This window comes from Sus scrofa, chromosome 9 (genome assembly GCF_000003025.6).
Source record: "Sus scrofa isolate TJ Tabasco breed Duroc chromosome 9, Sscrofa11.1, whole genome shotgun sequence".
In the NCBI taxonomy this organism is placed as follows: Eukaryota; Metazoa; Chordata; class Mammalia; order Artiodactyla; family Suidae; genus Sus; species Sus scrofa.
Window position 1 is genome coordinate 50392831 of NC_010451.4, and position 22410 is coordinate 50415240.

General features: G+C 47.5%; 1 protein-coding gene across 9 annotated transcripts in view; it reads left to right on the forward strand.

Moving 5' to 3' along the window:
* GRAMD1B (GRAM domain containing 1B) overlaps positions 1–22410 on the forward strand; it is a 248309-nt gene that overhangs the window by 133811 nt on the left and 92088 nt on the right. The window contains exons 1-2 of one of the 9 annotated variants that reach the window (XM_021063035.1): positions 3692–4333; positions 4923–4966. The exons of 4 other annotated variants lie outside the window; for them this stretch is intronic. Coding sequence is in view for 1 of the 5 variants with exons in the window: in XM_021063033.1 (XP_020918692.1) it covers positions 20492–20514 (23 nt within the window). In the remaining 4 variants the exon portion in view is untranslated. 4 more of the 9 variants (XM_021063038.1, XM_021063036.1, XM_021063031.1 and 1 more) reach the window with 4 other exon arrangements.

Below are 22410 nucleotides of genomic sequence, written 5' to 3' on the forward strand. Positions count from 1 at the left end.
TACTGTGAACCAGACACTATTCTTAGCCCTTTCCATGTGTTATTTAATCCTCATAGCAGCCTATGAGTTGAGGAATAGTATTATCTTTGTCTTACAGGTGAGGAAATGGGGGCACAGAGAGGCCAAGTAATGTGCCCAAGGTCACACAGAGGGTGGGTGGTTGAGTCAGAACTCAAACCTTAGCAGAATAATGTGAGAGGCAGGCTCACCATCATGCTCAGCTGCCTCTGAAGAGTTGACGGTTAACAAGCAAAAGAGAGGAAGTGGCACCTACCAGACAGATGTGCACGATCGTGGGAACTCACACTCTGCCCCCTTTCACTGTCACACTCCCTCCCGCTTTCTTTTGCAGTCTGTTCTCCTTTTAAGAGAAGCTACTATTTCCGTGTACAGGGAGAGCAGACATCAAGTCACCTCTCAAGGTCTGTCTTTCTGGGAGACTCTCCCTGTTCGTCGCCGTCTTTTCCGTTTACCGTCAGCAGTCAGACTCCAGAGAGAAGGAATTTCACCTTTTTTTGGCAGAGCACCTGATCTGTGTTTGTGGTCTCAGGATGGGCAGAGTGGTGGAGCTGCACATTTTATAAGCAGTGCAGATGAGGCCATCCCCCTGCGCTTTACTCAGAGAACTGCACACCCCACAGCGCAGCAGGCGAGGCTTATTACACCAGGATTGAAACAGCCTTCTCTGCTTTCCTTGTGGCATCTTCTACCAAAAGGCAGCGGCCAGAGGAAGCTCTTCCTAAAGAAGCAGATGCAATGTCCAGCCTTGAGCTGTCCTCTCAGAACTGGGTGCCTGAACTTCCTACCACCCTTAACTGGCCCCTGCCCACCCTCACTCTGGCCTCTTTTCAAACATCTGGGTTTCACTTCCTCCCTCCCTCCCTTCCTTCCCTCCTTCCTTTCTTTCTTAGTGTACTCAAGTATGGTGATTAAGGAGTTAGAATATAATACCTAGGGTAAAGTAATTAGTACGAATAATTGCCCTGGAGAGGAAATGATATAATGATACAAATCGGTCCCCTCCCCCTTCTCTGTCTGTCTGTCTATCTTCTCACTAAGGGTTAGGCAAAATGGAATGAGATGAAATTGTAGAAGAGGAGGCTTCTGGGAGCCAGTTCAAAAGGCAAATGCATAGAATAGAGAGGAGTTATTTATCCTGCAAGGAATTATTTAGATCAATTCCTTGCCGATAACTAGCAGAGGTGCAGATGCAATAGTTTCTTAATTAGATACTCCACATCAGTTTTTCTTCTTGTTAAATTTTTATTTATTTATTTTCGGCCACACCCGCAGCATGCGGAAGTTCCCGGGCCTGAGATTGAACCCAGACACCACAGTAACAATGCCAAATCCTCAACCACTAGGCCACCAGGGAACTCTCAGTTTTTCTTTTTCCCTTCATTGTCATTCTCCTTTCTGTATTTCTTCCTGGGACTATCTTTGGACTTTAGGATATGTTCCTTCGCTTCTCTGTCATTAAAGCGAGCCCTATCCCCCACATCCTGCCCTGCCCCATCTCCGAGACTGTCTGTTCTACAGCTCATAGCACTCGTCCTGCTGCTTTGAGTTCCCGACATATGACTCACTTTGTAAAATATACATGGATGCTTCTAGCAGAGTAGGTCCTAAATGCTGTCGGCTGTGTTCACCAGCCAGAGCCTTGTGACAGCTGGATGCCTTTAAGAACTGAGTAGTAGGTGTGTTTGGTCATTTGGGAGACTGGGTGGAGTCCCATTAACATGGGTCTGATTTCTAAGTGATTTTAATGAAACAGAACATCCTCATTCGTGGGTACTAGCCTTCTGCTCCCCATCTGTTTGTACATTTGACTGTCAGCCGGGAACAGAGAGGACTGCAGGCCACAACGATAGCCAGAAGGCACATTCCAGGCCTCTGCGCAGAGATGTCATGTGTGGGTCTGGCACAGCCCCACACCTTTATGTTCATGGGGGTATGGAAGGATAGCTCCACTGCGGTACCCACAAAGTTTCCTACCCACTTTAGGTTGATTGCATCTATGACGGTAGTCTAGGGCTTATAGGAACCAGGCGATGAGTTAATGAAAAACAATCCATTGGCCTAAATGATTTTCTGTTACTCTCATCCTCATCCTTTCTTATATAGGTTTATGGAACCCGGCGGCCCTTGGCTAATGGAGTTAAGATGGGTAACGGAGGGAGAAGTGATGTATTTGGAGGTTGTGGTGGTTGGAAATTAATGGACCTCCAGGAACCAGGATACAATCTTTTTTCCCCCCTTAATTTTAATCTTGATAGTGGACCAACTTCGTCAGGTATCTCGGTCTGCTTTTCTTCTTCAATGAAGCGGTCATGAGTGGATCTTTGATGATTCTTTCTAAAAGCACTTTCCATCAGACACAGGAGATTTGCTAAATGTATACAGTGGCCTCGAGATAGGCCCAAGATTTTTTTTTCTTAATTTTAATAATGTATTTTCTAACTTATCTTAAATAAAGGGCCCAAAGGGAAATTGCAGATTATTTGAGGTTTTATATTCTCTGAATCTATAGTAATGGGGGAGTTCCCGTCATGGCTCAGCGGTTAATGACCCCAACCAGCATCCATGAGGACTCGGGTTCCATCCCTGGCCCTGCTCAGTGGGTTAAGGATCCAGTGTTGCCGTGAGCTGTGGTGTAGGTCACAGATGCAGCTCGTATCCCGCGTTGCTGTGGCTCTGGCCTAGGCTGGCAGGTACAGCTCTGATTAGACCCCTAACCTGAGAACTTCTATATGCCGTGGATGTGGCCCTAAAAAGACAAAAAAAAAAAAAAAAACCCAAAAAATAAAGCAATGGGGAGCAGGGGTCAGGGACAGGTTGAGGGGTGGGAAATTTAATAGTGGAGGGGGATTGGGAATCAATGAACATGGGTTTGATTCCCCTCTCTGCTGTGCTGTGTGAGTTTGGGCAAGTCACTTAAAGTCTCTGAATCTCAAGTTGATTACCTGTGCAATGGGAAAATAATGATTACCTCACTGGATGCCTCTGAGTAGCAAATGAGGTAATGGGTTTGAAAACATGTAAATTATGGAGCACTGTACCCATGGGAGTTGCTTCTATTATTATTCCTGCCAGGATGCTGGTAAAATAAATGGGTGAAATTGTTGATGTTGTTATTCTTTTGGAAAATTCTTTGCTTGACATGCTGGCTACCTGACCGCAGGTACCTGCTGGCTTGAGCAGAAGCAGGTAATAGAAGAAATGAGGGCAAGTGCAGGCGGGAATGGATGAGATGGATCTCACAGTCACTGCCTTCTTTTTTTTAATTCCTTATATTCCTTATATTTTCATCTCTCCAGTTAACCCTTGCTTTGCTGGGTTTCTCGATGCTCAGAAGGCTGGATTGGAGGAGGGTAAAGAGCAGAAGGGAGGGGGCATGAGGGCCTCATTTCTCTCCGGAGCTCACCACCTCTGCGGGAAAATCTGTGTGGAAGTAGGAGACCTTTCTTTGACGCTTTTTCTTTTTCTTTTTTTTCCCCCCTGAGCCTTCGTTTCCTCCTCTGTTAAATGGAACCAAAGCTTTAAGGTCCCATCCACCAGGAACCTTTTGCTGGTTTGAAGTTGTAGCCTTGAAGGAGTCAATGTCCTTAACAGCAGGCTGGGGCTAGCATGTTAGAAAGCTGCTGGAGCTGGAGCTGACGGGGGCGGGGGAGGGGGGGAAGGATGGAGGGAGGGTCTTAGGGATGCCTGAGGATATTGGCCTGCTTTTCCATAGGTTATTCTCTCCGGTTGGGAGAAATATCTAAAAATCTGTTTAGCTGAACTCTTAGGGAGGAAGGTCAGTGGTTCACCAGGGCTCTCAACCTTGTTTCCTGGCTGATTTTGAGGAAGGGAGTTGCTCATTTGCATTCTTGCTGGTGCTGGCAGTGCAGATGCACGGAGGAATGGATGCGTGTGCTGTGCTTTAGGGAGAGGCTTTGCACCTCCCTGGAAATGTGAGCAGCCTGTTCCCCCTTCCCACTAGAGCCTGGGGCATTCTCCTCCCTTTCTCCTGGCTGCCCCCCGAGGACCACAGCCTATCCCAGGTTGCCCGAGCGAAATGGGCCAGAGAGGAAGCGATAGTCACTGCAAGCAGAGTGGCCTGTCCCTTCTGGGCAGGAAACCTAGAGTGATGAATGGGGCCGGATGAAGTCATCCTGCTCCTCCAATCAGGCTTCTCCGAGGGAGCCAGGGGCCTCTGCAGATCAGCCGGCTGCCGGCTGCTCTCATGTACCTTTAGACAGAGGCTGTGAGTCTCTGGGAGTGGAGTGGGGGGGTGTGAACCGCCCCTCCGGGCTCCTGTGTAGGCCTCAGTCAGTCTGAATGCTATTGCAAGGTGAGTGGCTTCACCAGGCATTCCTCTCCCTCTGCGTTCTCGGCCTTGGCTGATGGGCTCTGGCTCTGTGGCTCCGGCACCGCCTTGCACAGCACCTTCTGCTTCCATCTGAGTGCCTGCACCTTCTTCGTGAGGTTCTCACACCCGTCCCCCACGACCCTTGGCCTTCTCCCTTCCTGCTCCCCCCAGCACTTGCTCAGCACCCGCCAGCCGGCCTCTTCCCACACGCTCCCCTCTCCCTGACCTGTGGGTACCAGTTGGGAGGGCAGGGCCTCCATCTCTCTGTGTGCTCTCCCCCAGCAGGGGGAGCCCTGGCGAGACCCGCACTTGCCTCCTGGGAAGAATTACAAGGCAAGGGGAGACGCCCCCTGACTCAGCCTGCTATAGGCACCTTCGGGAGCCCGGGCAGGCCCCCCGACTTGCTGGGGACCCCAAGGCTCTTTCCTCTCCACTCAGCAGAGGTGGTCCCGGGCCCAGAGAGTAGAACTATGTCCCGTGTTCCCCAGCCTTCCAGAGGGGTGGCTTGTTCTTTGCGGGTGGACCTTTGTGACTCTGCCTTTTCTCTCTGGATGGGGCCGCTGCTCCTTAGGCCAAGCCGCGATCATGGAGCCGGCTGATATGGCGACAGCAAAGGTAGGATGGAAATGCTGCCGGCCGCACTGTGCGTAAGTGGCTTCGCTTGGCAAGTTCTGCCTTTGGTTCACTTTTCTCTCCCCTCCTCTCCCTCAGCCCACCACTCCGGAGCATCCAGGGGCTGTGTCAGAGCGGAGGGAAATGGTGCGAGAGTGAGGGCCTCACAGGAGGGAGGAAGGCCAGGCCTGTCGTCCCAGACACACGCCTCACCTTTGTGTGCCTGGAGGTCTGGGTGGGCGTGGGCGGTGACCTGTAGCTTGGTCTGGGCTGCCCTGTGTGTCTGTCTCTTTAGCTTTGCCTCGGTTTTCGTGAATCCTTATCCCGTCTCTCGCCCCTCTCCTTTATTCTGTCTTCTTTCTCTGCCTCCTCTCTGCACTACCATGCCCTCTTAGTCCATTTGTGCCATCTCCATACTTTCTTTACACCTTCTGTTTGCCTCTCTTTTCCCTCTGCTTGTTGTATCAGGAAAGGGTGGGGTCGGTGTGGGCTGGGCCGTCTTTAAGAGCAGAGACTGCCTCTCATCCTGCAGCAGATGTTGGCCTTGGGATTGGCGAGGAGTTTGTCTCTGAGTGGCAGATGCCGCTGTTGTCCCCTCCCACCGTTCATCGGATGCCCCAATGGAAGTGCGGGTCTGGGCACCTCTAGGGAATGGTGCCAGGGTGCTGCGTCGCACGGAGAGTAGGCACACTAGAGGGCGCCTGTGAGATAGGTTTCTAATCTATCCTGACTCCTGCTTGCAGTTCGAAATTTGTTTTCCTGTGCATTTTTTCCAAACGAGGAGAAGCTTCAGCCATTGAGAGTGGATGGGGGAGCTAAGGAGGCTGTAAGCCTCAACCCCAGCCCCTGTCCAGAGAGAGACCTCTAGCCCTTCCAGAATAACCCAGTGCTTGGTTTGGGGGCCTTCCTCTTTGGCCAGATGGCAGGGTCTCCTTTCTCTCAGAGATGGAAGACTGGACGAGGCTCAGACTTCTGGAGCAGGTTGGGTACCCCATGTGTGTATGGAAGAGAGAATGAGGTAGGAGGCCCAAGCAGCAGTGGTGCTGCAGGCAGGAGTGTGTTCAAGTGGTTAGGACATGTCTTTGGGAATCACAGAACTGGGTTCTCAGCCCCTTTCTCCCACTCCCACCTGCTGTGTGATCTGATCAAGTTATTTAACCTCTCTAGGCTTCCCTCTTCTAGTTTGCATAAGGAGAAGAATTCCATGCAGATGTTGTTTTAGCCAGCTTAGAGCTGTCAAATACTGCCTTTTCTTTGCAGAAAGCAGCTTGCGAAAGCGAAACTAGGTAACAGACCTCCCTGGATTCCTGGACCTCTTGGCCCCTCAGTCCTCCCTTCCTCTCTCTTTCCCTCCTTCTACAAACATTTGAGGATTCACATTGGGCATGGCTGGTGCAAGGTGCATGGGCAGCCATGGAAGCAAGCATCTGCAACTGTTTGGATTCAGACCAGTTTGCTCTAAGCAGTGTGCTGTCTGGCTGCAGTGCTGCTCTCTGTGATGTGAGTGTCATTTCTTGCCAGGCTTACCTCTTCCAAACCTGCCAGTCAGCTAGCTCTTAAAGTAGTAAGTGGTTTGGGATCAACCAGCTGTCTCTCAGGGGTGGTGATGGTGAGTGCTCTGGGAAAGGTGTCCTTTGGGGGATTAGGGAGTTAGTTATTGGTATGTTTATGTTTGCATTTGCATATGGAGGTAGAAACAGTCGGCTTCATTTTTGTAGACCTTTTCCATCCCTTAGTCCAGACTGCAGATTATCTGGTCAGGTGGAGAATCTGACCTTGGAGCTGGGCCATTCCTGAGACTAGCATTTGCGCTCAGGAACTTAACTGCAAGAGTGAATCTGATTGGTCACAAAAGCAGATGCCATTTAATCCTGGCACCGTGATTCTTTTTCTTTAACCTTCTCTAGCCCAAACCTTTTGGAGGGAGTTTACTTCAAGTGTTCTCAGTCTGGGCCTTAATGGTCTCTTAAGATCTTGGGATGGACTTTAGGAAAGGGTCCATGAGCCTCTATCATATGTAGGTAGAATTTATCTCTGTATTTTTCTGGGAAGAGTATCCATGGCTCTCATCAGATCTCCAGGAATCTTATAACTTAAAAGTTTAAGAATCTTTAACTGATCAAGATGCTCCCATCAACCTAGTGTCCTATATTGATCATGATAGTATCATACAAAATAGCTAAAAATTCCCTGACCTTCGTCTATTCAGTCCAACCCTTCTTTCCACATACCTAGTAACTACTTGATACAAACTCATGATTTTGAACTATAGAATACAAGGCTTTAAATAATCATCTTATTCATTTGTATTTGTGTTTAAAAGTTATCTTAGTAAGAATATAAAGAAGACAGGGGAAAAAAGATGCTCGCATCAAAAGCCTGTTTGTGTTTTGCAGCCCAGGTGCAGAGAAAACCTATATGTTATGGTTAACACACTGGATCTCTGGTAACGTGTAAATGCAGGAACTGTTGAGTGAACATTCATAATGTTGGAATTTTCTTCATGGCTCAGCAGTTAATGAACCTGACTAGTATCCATGAGGATGCAAGTTTGATCCCTGGCTTCACTCAGTGGATTAAGGATCTGGTGTTGCCATGAGCTGTGGTGTAGGTCAAAGACGTGTCTCAGATCCTGCATTGCTGTGGCTGTGGTCTAGTCCAGCAGCTGTAGCTGTAGCTGTGACCCCTCGCCTGGGAACCTCCGTGTGGCATGGGTGTGAACCTAAAAAGGAAAAAAAAATTCATAATGTGACTCATTGGTAACTCATTCAATGTGATGTGGATATTGTTTTTTTAAATGTCTGAATACACGTAAAGGCACCCTTCTTACTTTTCCTTTCCCCTTTAATATTCGAGGGCCTGTTGCCAGGGTTCCTTTAGCCCCCAGTGTATTGGGTTCAGTTACCCCCAGATGAAATAGCTTTTGGTTGGAGGTGTGGTCTCTCTTGATGACAGCTCTGCCTGTTAGATTCCGTTCACTTCCTGGAGGAGGGATTTTGAAGGTGTGACTTCATCTCCTAGAGCCAGAATTGTTGCATTGCCACTCTGGTTTTTTTAACATTGCAGTTTCAGACTTGGCCATCTGAGGTCCTGACATGACTGTGTTAAGATAAGTAGATGATAGATTGTGTCACGAGAGTTTCCATTTCAACCTTGAGTAAAGAGTAAGCATTCATGAATCCATTCTTCAACAGATGGTTATTAAATGCCGATTACATGCCAGCAGAAATTCCACATGGAGGTTTTCAATGAATAGCGCACAATCACTGTGAGCAGTTGTCTTTGGGGGAGTAAACAAATTATGATGGCACAAAGGTAATAAGGGTTGTAACAGAAGATTGAATCACCAGGGAAGCACAAAAGAAGGATTTGATGTTGCCAGGGCAGGCTTAAGGGCTTTGAAAAGGAAGTGACTTTTGATCTGAAGCATGGGTGAGTGTTTATCTGGTGGATGGGAAGTGAGGTGATCTAGTTATGATTTGGAGTTGGACATATCTAGGTTCACATGCTGGCACTGCCACCTTCCAGCTCCGCTAACTGGAGTGAGTTATCTTGGCTTTTCCTAGGCTCATTTTCTTCATTCATAAATGATGGTGATACCATCCACCCTAAAGGCTTGCTGTGAGGATTGAATGAGACAACTTAGGTAAAATGCCTGCACATCATGGATGATCACTGAACAGCAGTGAGGCAGGAGAGGGAGGTGACAGTACCAAGGTGGCACAGCTTGGGTCATGACAGGTAGTTTGGCATGATTGGCACTTAAGGAGGGATGGGTGAGGAAGATGGGAGGCAGATGATGAAATTGGAGGAAGAAGCAAGAACTGACACACCATGACTGCCCCATATTTCACTGAGATTATATAGATACTGGGAACAGTCTGAAGTCTTTAAGATATCCTCAGATCTGCATTTGAAAAAGTATTCTTTGGCTACAAAGGAGGCACATAATTGAGAGTTCCCTCATTTTGTGCCATCTCTAACACTTTGTGTATTTTTTTTTTTTTTTTTTTTGGTCTTTTTGCCATTTCTTGGGCCGCTTCCACCGCACGTGGAGATTCCCAGGCTGGCGGTCAAATCAGAGCCGTGGCCGCTGGCCTACACTACAGCCACAGCGACGCAGGATCTGAGCTGCGTCTGCAACCTACACCTCAGCTCACGGCAACGCCAAATACTTAACCCACTGAGCAAGGCCAGGGATTGAACCCACAACCTCATGGTTCCTAGTCGGATTCATTAACCACTGAGCCACTACGGGAATTCCCACTTTGTGTATTTTTAACATGTCTGTCTTCCCCACTAGATCACAAGGTTTTTAAGGACAGGGGTTGTGTGTTTTTCTTCTTTAAGCCACTAAACACCTAGCGTCCAGCATATTACTTGGTATATGATAGATGCCTAGTAAATATTTGGTGAATGAACAAGCAGAAGAGAGTAAGTACACCTGCAAAGCTAAAGATGAGGATTGAAGGGCAGGTAAAAACTGACAGCAGGAGATGCACGCTAGTCACACTTAGGGAGCTAGAGTTGACATGACTTTGCACCTAGTTGAATGGAAGGTGGGAGAGAAGGCATGTAGGATGAATTCCAGGCTTCTGATTGGGTGGCTTCTTAGTGGGTGGTGCCATACTGGGATAGGCACAGGAGGTCAGGGTCAGAAGGAGATGGAAGGGGACACTGCAGAGTTTCATTTATTCATGCTGGCTTTGAGGTGCCCCTGAGGCACCTAGGTGGAAGTGTTCAGGAATGATTAGGAATTTGTATCTGAGGGCAGGGGAGTGGTAGTAGTTGTACATGTATATTTGGGAGGCAGAGTCTCCAAGGCATTGTTAAAACATTCAAGACTAGGAGTTCCTGTTGTGGTGCAGTGTAAACGAATCTGACTAGTATCCATGTGGACACAGGTTCGATCCCTGGCCTCGCTCAGTGGGTTAAGGATCCATTGTTGCCATGAGCTGTGGTGTAGATCAAAATGCAGCTCGGATCTAGTGTTGCTGTGGCTGTGGTGTAGGCCGGAAGCTGCAGCTCCCATGCGACCCCTAGTCTGGGGACCTCCATATGCCATGGGTATGGCCCTAAAAAGACAAAAATAAAATAAATCTCAGACGTCTTAGACTGGGTCATTATAAGAAAAAAAATGTGGCCTGTGGGGGATGGATGTGGACTAGGCTGTAATAAGTCACTATAATAGGTGATCATTTTACAACATACACACACGGAATCATTATGTTGCACTCCTGAACTACTGTAATGGAATGTGTCAATTATATCTCAGTTTTTACTTGTAACCCAGATGGAACTCAAGGACTAGGGAGTTCACAGGAGAAGCTTTGCAGATCCCCCAGGACAGCGATTAAAGAGCTGGACGCATTCCTTATAGTGGATCATGAGATCTGAGAACTGAGATGGCCTCTTCATAGCAGAGTCTGAACTTGAGGATTTTGTAGAGAAATTGAAAAATGTTGGTGGATGGACACAGATTTGCCAGCTATTTATTTTACCTACAAAAGGTAACAACAGAACTAAAATGAACTAAAATGCAAAACTACCACCACCTTTGTTTATATTTAAAGAGTATTTCAACACAATATTTAAAAGGATGTGTTATCAAAAATTAAAAATTGAATATATTTGCTTTTTTCAAAAATTTTGACTAAAGTATAGGTGATTTACAGGATTCTGTTAATTTCTGCTGTACAGCACATTCTTTTTCTCATGTTATCTTCTATCATGGTCTATCCCAAGTGATTGGGTATAGCTCCCTGTGCTATACGGCAGTGTTTTTTTGGGGGGAGGGATCTTTTTTTGTTTGTTTGTTTGTTCGTTTTTTGTTATTTAGGGCCACCGGTGTGGTATTTGGAAGTTCCCAGCCCAGGGGTAGAATCGCAGCTACAGCCATCAGCCTACACCACAGCCACAGCAACATGGGATCTGAGCCGTGTCTGCGACCTACACTACAGCTCATAGCAACGTTGGATCCTTAACCCACTGATTGGGGCCAGGGATTGAACCTGCATCCTCATGGATATTAGTCTTTTTTTTTTTTTGAAACTTCTCACGTTGCCCTTACTTTCCTTACTTGTCTCTGGGTCCACGTAAAAAAACTCTGTCATGGTGCACACTAGCACTCAGGTGCCCCTAAACCAGCAAAGGTAGGCTAGTGGCTGAGTAGAGAAGGACCCAGGTGCATTTTCTGTGTAGCTCTGGTCACAAGACAGGCGGCCCCTGGGCTCTTAGGTTTATGCGTGTTTATGCCTGTCTCATGGCTCTTGTGATAGTAAGAGAATATCATGGCCCTGGGAGCCTGAGACATCTTCGAGCATTTCATTTTCAACTTTAAGGCACTGATAAGAACATATCCTGATGTAAGAAAGGAAACTTCAAAGTCCACCCTGTTAGGTACAGCCTGCTGCATCCAAATAAACCTGTATTTATTGGCAGCAGTCGCAGCAATATGTTCTGAAGGCACTATTTCTGGACACCTGTCATGAATATAGGAAGTTCTGGTCTCCTTAAAGGATGGCGACACATATTGGATCCTTTTTCTGGCTCACTCTTTTGTGTTAAGACCGTGCTAATCAAGAAATACTTATTACAGACTTAGCATAGGTTAGCTGAAAATATCACTATTACTCATAAGTTGATGGAAAAATTGGCATAATGATTACAAACTTCTCTTCATTTTGGAAAACAGAAGTACTCTGTCCTGATGATATGTATCTCTCTTATAGGACTTAATGCTTTAAACTTTATGTTAGAGGTATTTAATATTACTACTTAATGCCCATGTCTTGTGCTGCTTATTCGATTGTGAGCTTCTAGAGATCAAGGACAATATTGGATTTATCATTGAAATATCATCTTGATTTGCCTGGGTCATGGACATATTAGGCACTCAGTAAGTACAGTTATTATTGAATAAGTAAGTAGCTGACTGACTTGACAGAAATATCACAAGGCAAAAATGCAAAAATATCCCCCAGCAAAATGGGGAAAACCAGAAACTTTGTTTAGGTAAAGGAGAAAAAGTAGACCAGGAAGCATAGAAATGGAGCCTGCAGTTCTTTCTTTCTTTTTTTTTTTTGGTCTTTTTGTCTTTTTCAGGGCCATACCCGTGGCATATGAAGGTTCCCAGGCTAGGGATCCAGTCAGAGCTGCAGCCACAGCCACAGCCACACCAGATCTGAGCCGCATCTGTGACCTACACCACAGCTCACGGCAACACTGGATCCTTAATCCACTGAGCGAGGCCAGGGATTGAAGCCTCAACCTCATGGTTCCTAGGTGGATGTGTTTCCACTGCGCCACGACGGGAATTCTGGAGCCTGTAGTTCTTACAGTGGGTGGTGTGGTCTGGACACTGGTTGGGAATAATCATAGTAATGGTTAAAAGCGAGGGGCACTTAGGCAGTGTTTTGTCCTGTGTTTTGTCATTGAACCTTAACAACCTCATGGATTGTTGTCACCATCACCTTTTTATGGATGGAGCCGAGGCGAGGCTTAGAGAAATGAAGTGACTTGCTCAAGGTCACACACCGTTCAGTACGGATTTGAACTTAGTCAAATTCCCCAGTCCTTGGGCTAAACTGCAGAACACACCCTCCAGACCGGTGTCAGGCCCGTGTCAGTTAAGAATGCGGTTTTTCTAGACTTGTCAGATCAGCAGGCAGCTTCTCTGCCAACAACAGTTTCTTGTCTTGTCCTTGGCCCGGAGACTTTTCACTTAAAATGAGTTAACACTCAGTTCAGCTGTTTGCTAATGGCAATTTTCATATGTGATTGCGTTGAGAAAGGAGAAGGCTCTTTTTGGTGAGAGGAGACCAGGAAGCAGCTGGCTGTGGGTGTACGGGTGCTCCCTCCCTGAGAAAACCTGAGTTTCTAAGCACCCTCCTAGGTCCCTGACACCATCAGTCACCCTGAATTTCTCCAGAGACTAAACCAGGAGGAGCAGGGGGGATAATTAGAAATCTGCCTTGTTTCTTCCATCTGGCAGGAGACATGTTATCTTTTTGTTGTGAATGTAATTAGAATGAGGAGTGAAGTCAGGCCACGCTCCCCTCTCTGGAGGGGTGGGGTTTCTCTGAGGCGTGTGTGTCTTTCCTGTCAGGAGAGCTTTTCCCTCCCAGAGGCCACCTTCTGTTTGGCAGCAGTGGGGGCTGTGATCCAGGCCCACTAATGAAGGAGCCCGACAGATAAAGCAGCACCCAGTCAGGCGGTCAGGTGTTGGGAAAGCCAGTGGTGATTTGGGGCTGGAAGATAAGCAAGAGAGAGGGAGTCCTCTTTGGGATTTCCAGGGCCACACGGAGAGGGGCCCTGAAACTGCAGCTCCCTTCCGTCAAGCCAGGAAGGCTCCATGGAGAAGGATGTCAAGAGCTGCTTCCACAGCTGAGGGGGCGAGAGCCTGGCTGGCTTCTGTGCTGAGGTGGGCAAAGGAGGCAGTTCCCTTCCTGGCCTGGCTGAGAAGGAGAGGGTCCTAGGCTGGAGAGAGCTGAGGGCTCTGTGGTAACCTGGGCACAGGGCTTTGCTCTGCAGCCTTTGCTCTTTTTACCAAGAGCACCGAAGCTCATAGCTCCAAGCAGCTACTTGCAGGAGGAAGAGAACTAGGCCTCCCGGGGCCTTGGTTTCTTCTTCCATGGAAAGTGGTTTAGTAATACTCACTGGATTCTTGTGAGAACCTGTAGGAGGCCACCTTAAACTCCAGCGCACAGACACCCATCTGTGGAAGCCCTGGCCACCGCCAGCCTGTCTCTCTCCCTCTTCAGTCGACCGTGTTAGGGAAGCAACTGGGGGCAGGATGAAGCCTACTGGAGCTTGGCTTTGACCTTGGCCATCCTGTTGCCTGAAGGAACATTCTTGATGAGCAGATTGTGAAGGAGGAGCAAAGAAGGATGGGAGGAGATGAGTCTGTCCTTTTTTTTTCTTTTTTTTAAAACTCCACACCCTAAGTGAAACCCTGGGGTCACAGAGGCAGAAGGGAGCATTCTTCAAATAAACAGAGCCTGGCTTGCTTTCCCCACAAGCCTCCCAACCTCAGCTGCTCCGTGGCCTGTGTCCCCCCACCCCCAACAGTGGACGGTGGGGCTGGAGGGCAGGGGTGTGTGCAGGTCCCTACAAACGAGGGGTGGTTCAGGCTCAGGAGGCTCCCGGCTGGGTGCTGACACAGATGAACAGACCAGAAGGCAAGGCCAATGCCTGCAGCCCACACTGTCACCCCAGAGCCAGTGACTAATAGTGGCAGAGGGTGGGGAGCAGAGAGTGAGGCGGGGAGGAGGGGACGGGGAAGTGGTGGGGAGCACCTGATGGGCGCAGCTCTGGCCATCTGCTGTCCCCTCACACAGCCTCTTTTGACTGCAGTTTGGAATTTGGAAGAGGATGCTGGCTGGAGGACCGAAGGAGGCTTGTTGTTGAAATGGAGTGTTTAGGAGGCTGCTCCCTCCCCCGCTGCTCCTCTCCGGTAGCTTCCTGACCTCCAAAATGCTCCTTAAATATAACACTCTCAGCGGCGCCTGACGACTCCCCTGCCTGAGCTTGGAGCTTTGATTCCCCAACGTGTGACTGCAGCACTGCTCTGCCCCAGTTTTGCCAGCTCCTGGAGGCACGCAGCTCTGCCCTGGTGCTGCGGCTCTCCTCTCCGCAGGAGCAGGGCAGATCCAAGAAGGAGAGGGGAGAGCCTCAGAGACCACGTCGTCCATCTATTTTCTGCTCCAGATATGCTCCCAGTGACTTCCCAAGGTCAGGAGGAGGCATGAGCTTCCGGTGCTGGAAAGAGCCGCTGGTGGGGAGGTGGAAGTCGAGAGGTCTGAGTTCTCCCGAGGGCTCCCAGCTGCTAGGGTTCCCTTGCTTGGGGGCCTTGGGTGTCTGCTTACCTGTCCCCAGCAGTGTGCTCTGCTTGAAAGACCTCTCTTACCGTTCTGGTCCCTATTCGTGGTTGAGGCCAGAAAAGCCACCTGTGCTTTTGTTGGGTTAGGAAAGGAACAGCACCAGGGAGGGCGACACCTTCAGGCTCCTAGGAGGCCAGGATCAAGTCCAAGCGGCTAAAGTCGTAAAGGAACTTTCTCCAACCTTCATTCCAAACCTGGTCAAGTTTGGAAAGAACCATTGTAGCAAGAAGCTTAGAGTGATACACACCAACCCTATATGAAGCAAACCAGCTTGTGAGTATTTGTGAGGCTGGGGAGATCAGTTTTTGGAACTTAGACTTTTGAAAATGCAGATAACACAGAACATTGGCATAGTCAGTCCTTCCCCCACCATCCTGCCCTTTCATCAAGCCTGTTCACAGAAAGCCATGGTGAAGATTGGTATCAGGGGTTTCCTAATTATTTTTAAGTTGTTTCTGCTACATATTGAATGGATATAAAGATTCTTTATAAGACATTAAATATGTACAAAATACACAGAAAGAAGAAACAACAAAGAGCTGTACTTCCTTTTTCAACTCAGTGAATTTTATTACATTTATAGTTGTACAGTGATCATCGGAACCCAATTTTATAGCATTTCCATCCCAAACACCCAGCCCATCCCCCCCCCACAGCTGTACTTCTTACTTTTCCTGCTGACCCCCTTGTCTTCCCGCCCTCCAGAGGCGACCACTTTCCTGAATGTTGTGTCTGTCACTCCCTTGACTTTTCATTTTATGGATACTGAATATCTATCTATCCATACAGATCCTGTATCTATTTGGATATGAAATTGACTGTCTATCTTTCTATCATCATTTTATGTGTTCTTTAGCTGTAGGTATATAACATATAAAATCATACTGTAGGCATTCATTGATTTGCATCCTCTGTTCAACATTGTTTCTGAGATTCATCCACTTTGTTGCATGTGACAGTAATTTATGCATTTTTTTGTATACTAATGCTACATCCTATCCTACATTAGAAAAATGCCGGTTTTCCTTTCTGTTGCTGGTAGACATTTGTTTGGTTTTTATTTTTCCAGTTTTTTGGTTGGTTTCCGCACACCATGTTATTACACCCAGTGCTGTGCGAGAAGTTTCTCTTGTGTGTGTCCTGTATCTTTAGTCAGTGAGGTATAAGGGTTAGATGTTAGGAGATGCGTTTCTTCAGTTTGGCCTGGTAATACCAAATAGTTTCCTTAAATAATTGAACCAGTATACACTTGCATTAGCTCCTTTTCAACCTTGATATTGTTAGACTTTTTAATTTTTGCCAATCAGATGGGTATGAGATGGCGTTTCATTTAAGTCTAAAATTGCCTTTTCCTAAGTATTAATGAAGTTGAGCACCTTTTTATGTATTTATTGATCATTTCCTCTTCTGAAAGTGCTTATTCAAATCCTTTGTCTATTTTTCTAATTGTGTTTCTTTTTCTTATTGATTTGTAGAATTTTTAAAATAGATTCTGTGGACAACTCTGTTTTTAATTACATATGTTAACACATATCTTCTCCCAGAAAAACCTTGTCTTTTCTGTGGTCAATTTTGATGTTTGGATGTTCTTAATTTTGCTGTGGTTACAGTCTTCCCCTTTCTGGACGCTGTTTTTTAATTTAATTTAATTTAATTTTATTTTATTTTTTGTGAATTGCTTAGGAAATCCTCAGGCAACAATCTGTGTGAGGATCTGTTTGTAATTAAGACTTAGGGGAGATTGTTGGTCTTCCTTCATTCACCCACCGTCAGGGTTTCAGACAGTTTTCCTTTAATCTCCTCAGCATCACAGAGCCTCAAGTTCATCCTTAGGATCAGGGTATAGCCAGCAGGGCCCGCTTTACTCGGAGATCTCCGGTCACACCTCTCATGTAGGTGGGCCTTTGGCATTGTTTCCTGTCCACTGTGCTCTGTGAGGCTGTGAAAACCAAAGCTCAGTTTCATGGGTTCTGCAAATGCCCTCTGGAAAGTGCATCCCAAAAGCTTTTCTTGATTTTTCTGGGTTTCTTCCCGCACTCCGTTTGTGCCTCTAAATATCCTTTACTATTTTGAGAGCTCATCAGACATTTTAAAAGAATGTCTTTCTTTCTCCCCCCCACCCTGTGTCAACGTTTTATTTCATGCAGCATTTTTAGTTGTTGTCAGCAGAAAAGACCATCAGGATATCTACTCTGCCATTTTCTCAGAAGTAGAAGTCTTCTGAATTTATTTATTTATTTTGTTTTAAAATTCTGCCCTTCCTAAGATACCGATATCAAGGAGCAGCCAGCTAGCTTGCAGCGTCAAGCAGAAAGCAGGAGAACCTAAGGCATCTGTCTGATCATCCGCAGATTAATGCAGAGCTATGTCAGTGCTGACAATTTTTATCAGTCAGGGAACTTTTCAGACCATTTGAAACAGACTGCCCTCTCTGAGAAGATAAAGAGAGAAAATATATTAAATGAGGAAGCTCAGGGTGCTCCTCACATCACATACACATAGGGACCCAGGAGCCTGCTAACTCCTCAGGAAGAGAAAGAGGAAGCTGGCCTGATGGTCTCCTTTTTACCTGTTTACCTGGATTCTTTTTGTTCTGGGAGAATTCGAGCACTTAGAGTCAGCTTGTCTGATAGAGTTTTTTTTTTTTTTTTTTAATGAAGATTTGTCATGATTGAGTGACTGGAGTTTGGAGTTGCATATGCCTTCATTCAGATCCCAAGGTTGCAGCTTGTTGGCTGGTTAGCATTAGATACATCAAGACGCTACCTTCTATGGTTTTCGGCTGCAACATATTACCTGGAAAATAATGATAGTTAACCATTTCATAATGTGGACGTGAGGATTAAATGAGATAATGCTTGGCATGATGCCGACATAATGAACTCTCAATAAACTTTTATTAATAGTTTTGAAGCAAAGGAGAGTTTAAAAAAAAAACAGGTAAAGACTAAAAGCTAAAGAATTTTAGTATGAAAATAATGTATTTTTTTTAGTGTAATACTTGGAAAGCTTTGATCCAGGTTTTATGTGTACCTGTGATCAGAGCAGTTGGGGCAGGATGAGAATATTCTCATCTACCTGGATTATTCTTTTTAAAAAATTTTTTTAAGTTTTATTAAAAGTGTGTTTGATTTATAATGTGCCAATTTCTGCTATATAGCAATGTGACATATATATATACATTTTTTTGTATTCATATATGTATACACACACATATATATAAAATACACATTCTTTTTTATATTCTTTTCTCTTAAGGTCTATCCCAGGAGATTGTATATAGTTCCCTGTGCTGTATAGTAGGACCGCATTGCTTTTCCATTCTAAATTTAATTGCTTGCATCTTACTAACCCCAAACTCCCAGTCCATCCTTCTCCCTGCCCCCTGGAGTACTTTTTTTTTTTTTTTAATCTTTTGAGGGCTGCACCTGTGGCCTATGGAGATTCCCAGGCTAGGGGCCTATACCACAGCCACAGTAACATTAGTTCCAAGCCATGTCTGCGACCTATACCACAGCTCATGGCAACGCCAGATCCTTAACCCACTGAGCAAGGCCAGGGATCCAACCTGCATCCTTATGGATGCTAGTGAGATTCATTTCCTTTGAGCCACAACAGGAACTCCCTGGAGTACTTTTAAGTGACATTAATCTAGGGGCTGGGTCACATATCCTCAGAGGCCCTTTGAGTGACTTATCTAGGTTACAAAGGCGATCTCTGTGCACTTTTGGAATCTGTTACATCCCTACAATATGGGGGCTGAGGTATGGCCTTCGGACAGGCTCAAGGGGCTCTAAAAACCTAACTCCCAATGTGTTCAGAAGTCTCGAAAGCATTTCAGTGTTGTCTGGCCTAGGAACTATAGGGCTATGGATGGAGTGAAATCTCATCACCCAGGAGATCTTTAAGAGTATTTCTGCTGGACCATCTGGACAATGGAGAGAGACGGCAGTGTTTCAGCGAGGTTTGAATGAGGTCACTTCAGTTAAACACTTGCTCATCAGCCCTGTCCTGTGTGTGCAAGCCTTCATAGCCACCGAGGAGAGAGAGAGCTGAACCATCCATCATAGCCCCTGCCTTCATGGAGCTGACCATCTCAAAGGAGGAAGGTAGCTTAATAAACAAGTAATTTAAGTACAATATAATATAAGTAATATAAGTACAATGAGTGTTCTTGATGGAGATTGGCACTCCATTTTTTCTTAAGAGGAGTATCACCTTAGAGGATCAAGTGGAGATGGTGTGCCAGCACATAGCATAAATGGATATCTAGATTGCTTGGGAGCAAGTGACAGGGTAAAGGCTTCTTATGGTTCAGTTGAAGGCTGCTATGTCATAATTAATCTCCTCTTTGTTCATTCTCACCCATTCACATTACTGACCTAGATAGTCTGTCATCTAGGGGAGGACCAAAAGGAATCACAGAGCCAGGGATGTTGCTGGGGCTGGAGCTCCTGGGAGAATTTTTAAAAGAGCCTTTTCTCCTTTTCCTGGGGAATCGTGAGTTGAAGCTGAAAATCTCAGCCTCTTCTCACTTAATGCTGTGTCTGGTCTGAATCTTCCTGGAGCCCCGTATCGGTACTAAAACATTGTTTAAACATTGCTTATAGGTTCTCTGGCCCCAGGTGACTGGGGGCGCTGCTGGGCCACCCTAAGTTGCTGCCTTGCCTCATTACTGGCCCCAGCAGGGAAGAGAATGGGTGCGTTCAGCTCGCACACGCACGCGGTGAAGTGCTGGGGATCGCACTGAGCAGCCCCAGCTTGCCCCACCCTGCTGGGGAAGGGTGAGGATTTTATTTAAGGTGGTCTGGGACATTTAGGCACCAGGCCTCTCTGGGCATCTCAGTTTAAGATTCCCAGGTTTGCAGAGGGCTTGGACCAAGGCTCCCCTCCCCCTCTAGGGGCGGGGCATTTTAACCCTTTGGCGGATGCCCAAGAAAGTGCTTATCTTCAGATATTTCTGCCCCTCTCCTCTTCCTTCTCCGGCACCCACACACCCACGTTGCTCACCCACCCTCTCCCTCACTTGCTGTCCCATCCTGGGACAAAACATGTGCTGTGTCTTTAAATGGGCGGAAGTGGCTGGCAGTGCTTTGCTTGGGTACTGCATTGATTAGGAGATTATATGGAGCTGCGGGAGCTGCTGCCTGGGGGAAGAGAGGTGCAGGTTTTGCTAGGTTTTTGCAGTCCTCCCGGGCTCTCCTTGCGTTTCTTCCCCAAGGCTGCTCTGAGCCGGCGTGAGGTGAGGGTGGGTGGGTGGCTGGCCAGCCTGCCTGTTGACAGCAACTCCAGGGCTTGTTTTGCAGCCTTGCCAGCATTACCCATCCTCATCAGAAACTGGCAGTGGCAGCAACCGCTCGAGCGGGCAGCTCCAGCCCCGGGCTGGGTTTGCAGAAGCTGTCCTTTGCCTCCTAGCCCAGCTTTTAGCTGGGAACGGGGAAGGAAGGAACGCAGCAGAGCACTTCTGGCTGGCGCTGTCCCTCTCTCTCTCTTTCTCTCTCTTTTCTTTCTCTTTCTGTGTTCAAGTCACATTGCATGGGATTCTGTTCTTTGGGGACTTCGTCATCTTTTCAAATATGTCCTGGGACCTCTGGAGCTGTAACCGGGATGCTAACGACACGGTCAGTGGATTATCGTGACTGTACTAATGAAAGGATTCAAGCTCTCCTGGTAAGTAGAGAAGGGATACGGCACCTTCCTCTGCCGCTGTCTTTCTTCAACCCTGCGTTCCCTGCGGCACCTCCGCGTCCTCCAGAGAGGTCTCCTGCCCAGAGGCCCCTCTCCAGGGCTGGGTGTTGAGGGGTTAAGGGGGGGTGGGCACACACTCTCTGAAGTTGGGTTGCCCTCTCTGGCTCAGCCCACCTTCTGCACTGCTGCAGTATTTTCTGCTAGCATCTTCCTGGAGGAGGGGTTTGGTGGAAGTTGGGGGGCTGTGGAGAGAATCAAACTGCAGCTGAAAAGAGTCTCTAACTTTGAGGGGGCTTGAGGGGTGGCAAATCCTGAAGGAACCCGATAAAGAAAGAAACCTTTCCCAAGGTACATCCTCATGAGCTGGCAGTGCAGACTTTCTTTACCCTACAGGCATCATGAGGGGCCTCTCTTACCCTGCGCCCTGTGGGGTGGCCATCTCTGACCTCTGGAGGCTTCTGTCTGAGAGGGTCACCGGAGCCAGGCTCTCACCTCTAGCATGCCCGGTGTCCAAGGGAGAGTGGACGGCCCCCTGCCCACTGCACACACACCTTGGGGCTTTGCAAGTCCCTCTTCCTCTTGCTTGGAGGGTAGGGTACCTGTGTTATAGCCGCAGTTGTTGAAATATTTTTACCTTCCATTTTAAAAATAAAACCCTTACCTCTGCCTCTTCTCCTTTGAATCAGATGGGTGGGAGAATTGGCTTCTTATCTGGTTGAGAAACTGGAGATTTTGCTTGGAAAACTTTACCACTCCCTGCAGTGTGGTGTGTTAAGCTGGGAGGAGAAAGGCTCTTCCGGCTGGGGTTGGAGCCTGCTCTCCTTGAGGGCAGTGGAGGACAGAACTGGAGGAGGAGAAAGAGCTTGGGGGGCGCTCCCTGCACGGATGCACCCCGAGTAGGGCTGCGGTGGGCCATCTCTCTGGATGGAGGGCGAGAGGTGACTGTCAGAGTCAGGGTAGGTATTGAGCAGTTTAATGCAGCGAGTCCCAGCCTGGCTCTAGGCCATACCTGGCTTTCCAGAACCCCCACCTACCCCATCAGTCTAGTCTAGTAGCCCTCCTCCTTTAGGTGAGAGGGTCCTTTAGTGAAAAGATACTTTAGAAAAGATACTTTGCAGAAGGGAAGTGGAGGAGCTTAGTTCCTTCAGGCTTAACTCCTTGTAACTGTGAGGTCCAGAGCAGTGGTACCCTTCAGGGGACCACCCAGCCTGTAGTTTCTGCTCCTCACGATTTGGTATCACTCCCTCTTGTGCTGAAACCACCCCCCTGAGTTTGAGAAAGGGAGGTAGAAGCCCTATGGTACCATCCCTGCCCTTGCTTTCTTGGGGCCTGGTTCCCTCTTCCTTCCGGGGTAGAAGCCCTTAGCAGGCCCAGTCAGCATCCAGAGCTGCCCCTTTATTTCCCAGCAGAGCCGACCTGGGCCTGTGACTTGGATGAGGCCTCCAAGGAGAGCCCAGGTGCTGCCAGGAGATCGTGGACCCTGGCTTGTCATCAGAAATCACTCAGCCTTCCTCTGTGCCCTGGCTGTCAGCACCCTGAGTTGGGGCCTAGGGGTGCTTGGCTGTCATCCAGGATGAGACATCACTTTAACGCAAAATGCTTCTCTGCTCAGCCCGGGCCGGTCCCTCGGGGCCGAGCAGAGATGTGTTTGCCTTTAAAAATCCTGCCTTGAGTATCTCTTGATACATTTCAAGAGGAGAGCAGTGTTAAGCTGGGGGCTGTAATTGGGGTAACCTTGTCCTTTTCAGCCAAATAAAATGTTAGCAGGATGGGGAAATTGTGTGTGTATGTCTGCCTCGCTACTGTTAGATCCCATGATTCACCATCTCATTACGTTAGGTGCAGACTTATTGGTCCATACAGTCCAGGGGCCGGACT